The 8,180-nt window shown below is 40.7% G+C and overlaps 1 protein-coding gene across 1 annotated transcript in view; it reads right to left on the bottom strand.

Annotated features, from left to right (window-relative positions):
* Positions 1-220: 220 nt before the first annotated feature.
* The window catches only part of PHACTR2 (phosphatase and actin regulator 2), a 195,126-nt gene continuing 187,166 nt past the window's right edge, over positions 221-8,180 (bottom strand). The window contains exons 12-13 of the mRNA XM_042782041.1: positions 681-757; positions 221-380 (exon numbers count right to left, since the gene is read on the bottom strand). Of these exons, the coding sequence (XP_042637975.1) occupies positions 221-380; positions 681-757 (237 nt within the window). The remainder of the gene's footprint in view (positions 381-680; positions 758-8,180) is intronic.

The following is an 8,180-nucleotide window of genomic DNA, read 5'->3' as shown; positions in this document are numbered from 1 at the left end:
AGAATGCCAAGCATATGAGCTTGTGAGTGATCAATAAACAGAACACCACTTGTAGGGTGTGGAAGTCAGAGTACGTGATTACGAAGATCCCCTTCCAGTTTTAATAGCCTGTGAAACTGAAGGCTGCTGGCAGGAAAAATGGTAGGATTATAGCAATTTTCTGCGGGGTCAGTAAAAATTAGATTCTTCTTCTAAGTTATGTCTTTTGAAAACTGAGTTTCTATTCTCTCTGGGTTATGTCCATTGTGAGCCCAAAGCAGACACATAAGTACGCACACTGACTCTCACCAGCACCTGTTCTGGGCATAAAACTTCTATTGAATATATTCAAGAGTAGAATAAATGATGCTGATGCTTTCCTTCTGGCCCAGAAAATGAAACTAAGAGGCGAGGGAAAAGAAACAAAAATGTAGCCCTTTAAAATGACTTGGAATTCTTTGAAAGAAGAAAAAAAAAAATTAATTTTAGAAATTTATTCAGGGGTGGTTAACTTTAGTGTTCTTAAAAGAGATTGCTCAGCTTATTATGGAAGCCTAGACATTTATAATCTTTTTTGATCATATCTTTCAAGTTGCCACATTGACTATTAGGTTATCAACCAAGCAAACAACGACAAATGTGGGAGAGGCAGAATGTATGCATTAGGCGGTTTTATGCTACATTGCATTATGTCTGCCTACCTTGTAAACTGTCGACTCTCTTCATGGACTTCCATTTCTGTGCTTTTGAATTCATTTAATTCTTTCCTTATCGCTGCCTACACAGGAAAAAATAGGTACAGAGAAAAACAGGTACTTAGGTCACATGTTTTCTCAGCACATACAGCAAGAATGAAGCAGACACTTAAGAAATGTCCTGTCGAGACAGAGGGCTTCCTAATTTCTACCAGGTAAAGGTGTGTGTGGTGTTAATTTTATTTGCCAATTTGGCTAGGCTCTGATTCCCAGTTGTTTGACCAAATGCTAGTCTAGTTACTGTAATGGAGTGGCTTCATGTGATTAAATCAGTCCGCTGTGGGAAGAGCAGATTACCTTATTCAATAAAATCTAATGTAATCAATCAATTGAAGAGAGAGTTTCCAAAAGTTGTGTTGTTTCTGGACCATAGATAGATATTTTGGCTGAACTCACACATGGGAGAAGACAGACACCATTTGAGCATCATCTATAAGGAATGCCAAGGAACCAAGGAATATGCAGGGCTATTGACAAGGAATGAATCAACATGGCCAAGACCTTGATTTGGACAGTTAGCTTCCACTGTGAGAAAGTGAATTTCTGTTCTTTAAAGCCACCCCCTTGTGATATTTGTGCTACAGCAGAACTAGGAAATGAAGACAGTATGATAAATGTGAGTTCACATGACAAACTAAACCAAGAATAGATGACAAGTGTCATAGACAAGGCTTTGGAGAAAAAGAGGGCCTTTGCTAAACGTTATCTTGTGCCTAATCTCTGAGCATCCCCAGTCCCTGATGACCACATAGAAAGCGCAGGTCATGAGATTTTCTCAGATATGATGCCACTTTCCAACAAAATTTATGCAATTAATACTTCCCACAACATCATGGGCTAAGGGCCACAAAGCTATAGAGAAGACAGCTATTTATTCCTTAATATTAGAGGCCGGACAAACAGAACTTAAAAATGTCAGTGTAGCACTGAAAGCTGCTCAGAGAAAATATCAAATAGGATGCCCCGCTATTTAATGAAAACGGAATCTGTATCATGGACATTGTGCAGTTTGAGGGATTCTTAGGGAATTCAGGTTGAAAAGCTGAGATAGTCATCAAAATAGTAACAACATTAACAATAGTGGCAGGATTATGGACGGTTTTGGGTTTCAACTTTTTGTTTATCTTTATTTCCTAATTTTTCTTTTTTAACAAGGAATGTTTTACTCACGTAAAAAATGGACTAATAAAATCATCTCCATAACCTCTATGCAAAATGGACTTTTTAGTCAAAACATGGAAGGATAATCCAAACCACAGAGAGTGACTTCACTGAGAGATAAGAAAATCTACTTTGTGGCTGGAAAATGATGAATTTTAGAAAAGGGAAAAGAGAGGAGCAAGCCCTGAGGCCTCCTTATCTGGCTTTCTCCCAGGACTAACCGCCATCCTGCTATAGGCAAGCTTTTCCTCCAAATCTTCTTTCAACTTTATATTTAGATCCTTGTGCTACATTTTGTCTCTTCTCCCCAGATATATTCCACAGCCCCTGTAGTTTCTATGGGCAACCTATGGCACTCTATCTTGTTACTGACTTTTCAAAGTAATGAAGCAAGCAGAGAAATGCCGGCAGGCCTGGGTCCCTGGAATACAGTTGCTCAGCTGGCCTCACAGCTCAGATCTATGGTGAAGACACCTTATTTTACTCACTGTGAAAACGGCTACCTAAACTAGTACCAGGAGCCCAAATAACGAAGATGCTCTCTACCAGTCCCCAACGAACATCTATCAAAAATTCTTCCTCAAAAGAGGTATTATCATTTAGATCCTGATGGAGAGGCCTGCCTCCATGTTCATTTTAAATTCCTCTTCCAAATGTAAGGCTCCAGCGTGGTGGTGGTTGTTAAATGCCTTCGAGTCAGCTCCAACTCATAGTGACCTAATGGACAAAAGAATGCAAACACTGCCCAGTCCTGTGCCAGCTCCACGATCCCTGCTATACCTGAGCCCACTGTTGTAGCCACTGTGTCAATCCATCTCGTTGAGAGCCTTCCCCTTTTCATCGACCCTCTACTTTACCAAGCATGATATCCTTCTCCAGAGAATGGTCCCTTCTGACAACATGACCAAAGTAGGTGAGACGAAGTCTGGCCTTTCTCACTTCCTAGGAGCATTCTAGCTATACTTCTTCCAGGACCAATTTGTTAGTTTTTTTAGCAGTCCTCAGTTCTTTCAGTATTCTTCGCCAGCATCACAACTCACAAGGATCAACTCTTCTTTGGTCTTCCTTATTCGTTGTCCAGATCTCACATGCATATGAGGCGATTGTAAATACCATGGCTTGGGTTAGGTGCACCTTAATCTTCAAAGAGAAGTCTCTGCTCTTTAGCAAAGACATCTTTTGCAGCAGATCTGCCCAGTGCTATATGTCATCTGATGTCCTGACTGCTGCTTCCATCGGTGTTGACTGTAGAACCAGGTGACATGAAGTCTCTGACAACTTCAATCTTTTCTCCATTTATCATGATGCTGCTTATTGGTCCAGTTGTGAGGAATTTTGTTTTCTTTATACTTAGGTATAATCCATACCTAATGAATTATGAATAAGGAAGTGAATAAGGAATAAGGACAATGAATAAGGAAGACTGAAGAAGAGTTGATGCTTTTGAGTTGCAGTGTTGGCGAAGAATGCTGAAAATACCATGAGCTGCTAAAAGAATTAACAAATCTGTCATGAAAGAAGTGCAGTTGGAATGCTCCTTGGATGTGAGAATGGCCAGACTTCATCTCACCTGTTTTGGTCATGTTATCAGAAGGGACCATTCTCTGGAGAAGGATGTTATGCTTGGTAAAGTGGTGGTCAACAGAAAAGGGGAAGGACCTTAACAAGGTGGATTGACATGGTGGCTGCAGTGATGAGCTCAGGTATAGTAGGGATTGTGAGGCTGGCACAGGACCGGGCAATGGTTTGTTCTGTTGTACATAAGGTTGCTAGGAGTCAGAGATGACTTGATGGCACATAACAACAAGAACAACAACAATCCATACTGCATATGGCAGTCTTCAATTTTCATCAATAAGTGCTTCAAGTCACCCTCACTTTCAGCAAGCAAAGTTGTGTTGTCTGTGTATCGCAGGTTGTTAATGAGTCTTCCTTCAACTCTGATGCCATGTTCTCCTTCATACAGTCCAGCTTCTCAGATTATTTGCTCAGCATACAGATTGAGTAAGTATGGTGAAAGGATACAATCTTGATGCACTCCCTTCCTGATTTTAAACCATGCAATATTCCCTTGTTTTTTTTGAATAATAGCCTCTTGGTCTATATACGGATTCCTCATGAGTACAATTAAGTGTTCTGGAATTCCCATTCTTCTCATTGTTATCCATAATTTGTTATGATCCACATAATCAAATGCTTTTGCATAGTCAGTAAAACACAAGTAAACATCTTTCTGGTATTCTTTGTTTTCAGTCAAGATCCATCTGAGATCAGCTATGATATCCCTTGCTCCACATCTTCTTCTGAATCTAGCTTGCATTTCTGGAAGCTCTCTGTCAATATACTCCTGCAACCATTTTTGAATTATCTTCAGTAAGATGTTACCTGCATGTGATATTAATGATAGTTAATTTTAATATTGACAATTTCCACATTCTGTGGGTTCACTTTTCTTTGGAATGGGTAAAAACATGGATCTCTTCCAGTCAGTTGGCCAAGTAGCTGTCTTCCAAATCTCTCGGCATAGCCAAGTGGTGCCTCCAGTTGAAACATCTCAGTGGGTACTCCATCAATTCCTGGAGCCTTATTTTTCACCAATTCCTTCAGTGTAGCTTCGACTTCTTCCTTTAGTACTATTGGTCCTTGATCATATGCCACCTCCTAAAATAGGTGAACATCGAGCAATTCTTTTTGGTACAGTGACTCTGTGTATTCCTTCCATCTTCTTTTGATGTTTCTTGCATCATTCAATTTATTGCCCATAAAATCTTTCAATATTGCAACTCGAGGCTTAAATTTTTTTCTTCAGTTCTCTGAGCTTGAAAAATGCTGAATGTGTTCTTCCCTTTTGTTTTTCTAACTCCAGGTCTTTGCAAACTTCATTATAATAATTGACATTGTCTTCCCGAGCTGCTCTTTGACATCTTCAGTTCAACTCTTTTATCTTGTCATTTTTTTCCATTTTCTTTAGCTACTCTCCATTCAAGGGCAAGTTTCAGAGTCTCATCTGACATCCATTTTGGTCTTTTCTTCCTTTTCTGTCTTTTTAATGACCTTTTGCTTTTTTCATGGATGATATTCTTGATGTCATCCCACAATTCCTGTTTTTCAGTTATTGGTGCTCAATGCATCAAATCTATTCTTTAGATGGTCTCTGAATTCAGGAGGGATATAATCAAGGTCATATTTTGGCTGTCATGGACTTCCTTTAATTGTCTTCACCTTCAACTTGAACTTGCATATGAGTAGTTGATGGTCGTTTCCACAGTCAGCACCTGGCCTTGTTTTGGCTGAAGATTCTCTATTGCCTCTTGCCACAGATCTAGTCAATCTGATTCCTGTTTATTCTGTCTGGTGAAGTCCATGTGTATAGCTGCTGTATGTGTTGTTGAAAGAGGTATTTGCAATGAATAAGTCACTGGTCTTGCAAAATTCTATCATGCGATCTTCAGTGTTATTTCTATCTCTAGATAGAATAAAATATTTCTATCATATTTTCCAACTACCAATGATTCTTCTTTGTTTCCAACTTTTGCATTCCAATCACCAGTGATAATTAACACGTCTTGATTGCATGTTCAGTCAATTTCAGACTGCAGAAGTTGGTAAAGATCTTCAGTTTCCTCATCATTGGCTTTCGTGGTTGGTGTGTAAATTTGAATAATAGTAGTATTAACTGGTCTTCCTTGTAGGCATATGGATATTATCCTATCACTGACAGCATTGTACTTCAGGATAGATCTTGATACATTCTTTATGATGATGAATGCCATACCATTCCTCTTCAGTTTGTCATTCATAGTATGTCAAGTATAGTAGGTCATATGATTGTCTGATACAAAATGGCCAAAACCAGTCCATTTCAGCTCACTAATGCCTAGATATTGATCTTAATGCATTCCATTTCATTTCTAACAACTGCCAATTTTCCGAGGTTCATACTTCATGCATCCCATGTTCCAATTATTAATGAATGTTTGCAGCTGTTTCTTCTCATTTTGAGTTGTGCCACATCAACCAATGGAGGTCCCGTAAAGCTCTACTCTATCCACACCCTCTGAGGCAGTTTCAGCAGAGGAAGTGAAAAATAGTGTATTTGGAGTCAGAGGACTTGGATTGTAGTCTTGGCTGTGCCTCAATAGTTTTGACACCGTCAGTGAGTCCTTTTCCCATTCTAAACCTTAGTTTTCCCATCTGGAAAATGAGGATGTGAATTCCTCACACTACTTTGAAAATCAAGTAAGAGAATATTTGACAATGCTTTGTATAGTACCAAGTCATAAAATGCCATATTATGAAGCCTTTCAAAAACAAACTAAATGTTAATTTGTGATTATTTCCTTTTCATTTAGAGGCAGTCTACCACGTGTAAAAAAGACATCACTGAAGGGGACATCAATAAAGTAACTCCCTTATTCTCAACAGTAGGTTGACTACTGTTCTAAGAATTTGGCAAAAATCAATAAAAGCTTTCTGTAGGAATCAGTTGCGATATGAAATTTATAATAAAGAGAACTGTGTATTTTCTTTTTACGTGTACCCTGTGTGCTAGTTGCTGTCCAGTTGATTCCAACTCACGATGACCCGTGTGTCAGAGTAGATGTGTTCCACAGAGTTTTCAATGGCTGATTCTTTGGAAGTAAATTCTCAGGCCTTTCTTCTAAGGTGTCTAGGTGGACTTAAACTTTTAGCCTTCCAGTTCACAACTGAGTGTATTAACTGTTTGTACCATCCACAGACTACGAATTGTGTCCTGTTCTTAGTAAAATCTACAATTCACTTTTTCATTTTTTTCTAGAGAGCCAGTTAAGCATATGGATTTATATTGTGCTGGGCTGTAATTAGAAATGATGGTTCAGTGTGGGGAAATGAGTTCCTTTATGCGGCCTTTTGCCTTGGTTCTTGGAAAAACATCTTCGCAGCAGCAACTTGGTAGGGAGGGCTCCCATATTGTTTTCTACTCGAGTGTTTGTTACGTTTGTCCAGGGCATTCCCTAGATTCATTGACATTTCCTGGGTAAGCTGTAAACAACCTGATGGTTTGATGCATTCTGTCTGGCCCTGAACTGCAGTCTGCCTTGTGATTGGTCTATTCTACACACCTTGCAGGGACTGGTTGATTTACTATTCAAATAGTGGCTTGAAAAATCCATTCAAAATATTGCATGACTTGTAGTTCACCTAGTGGATTGCTTGTTTTGTGGTCCTGCTGAGGGTTATGCTTTGAAATTGACAAGAAGTCTGCTTATACAAGCTGGTAGACCCCCCAGAGGTTTAGAGAACTAAGGAAGGGAGGGAACCTCAAGACCAAGAAAAGCCTAGAGTGGAGTGGTTTGGATCCAAGGTTCCTGTGACTGGAGCCTCTTAAAAGAGCTGTAATATGGATCAAGGGCTGTAATACCAAAGACAGTGGGAAGCTTGGAAGGGATCTGGTGGCAGAAGAACCTGGAAGTGGCCTAACAACAGAGCAGCCTGGTAAGAGCCTAGTGGCAAAGTATCCTAGAAGGGGTTCAGTGGTAGAGCTGGAGGGCTGATAGGGCCTACATGGCTGAGCAAGCTGTTATACTGGCTGTGAGCTGGGCCAGTTAGCACCAGAGAGACTGATGGTGTGGAGGCTGAAGGCAGAAAGGGATATGCAGGGCATGTAAAACAGAGGGGGCTGGGAGAGGACCTGCTTGCATGGCCAGGAGGCAGTCTACTTGCACAGCTGAGAGGGGGTGTGCGTGGTAGAGAGGAGGCCCACTAGCCTGGCTGAGGGGCCTGCTAGCACTTCAGAGAGTGGCTGAGAGAGCTATCCTGCCTGGAAACTGTCCTGCACTGGAGAAGGGAGGGATGTGTTCTCCAACTCAGAGGAGCCTTCCAAACTTTGCTGATGTGCTTCCTGATCTGATCCTGGGTTACTCCTGCTACTTTCAAGTTGATCCTGATCTTGAGCTGTAGCCTGTCACATCCTTAATAAACCATGTAATTGTGAGTCTGGTCTGCAAGTTTGGTGTGGCCATTGCAATGAATTATCAAACCTAGCAGAGAAGTGGGAGCTCTGGTAGCATAGTGGCTAAGACACTTGCCTGCTAACCAGATGGCTGACGGTTCAAACCCACCATCCACTCCTCGGAAGGAAGGTTGGGCAATCCTACTTCCGTAGTGATACTGCCTCGGAAACCCAAGGAGGGGTTGCTATGAGTCGGGTTTGACTCGACAGCACATAACAACAACAACAACAATTGTGAGAGCCATTTCCCTGAAATAAATCTCTCTCTCCCTCTCTCTATACACTTCACTAGT

This window comes from Orycteropus afer, unplaced genomic scaffold (genome assembly GCF_000298275.1).
Source record: "Orycteropus afer afer isolate SDZICR_OR568_19922 unplaced genomic scaffold, OryAfe1.0 scaffold00226, whole genome shotgun sequence".
Classification (NCBI taxonomy): Eukaryota; Metazoa; Chordata; class Mammalia; order Tubulidentata; family Orycteropodidae; genus Orycteropus; species Orycteropus afer.
The sequence above is the reverse complement of the archived record's forward strand: the minus strand, read 5'-3'. Positions and strand labels throughout refer to the sequence as shown.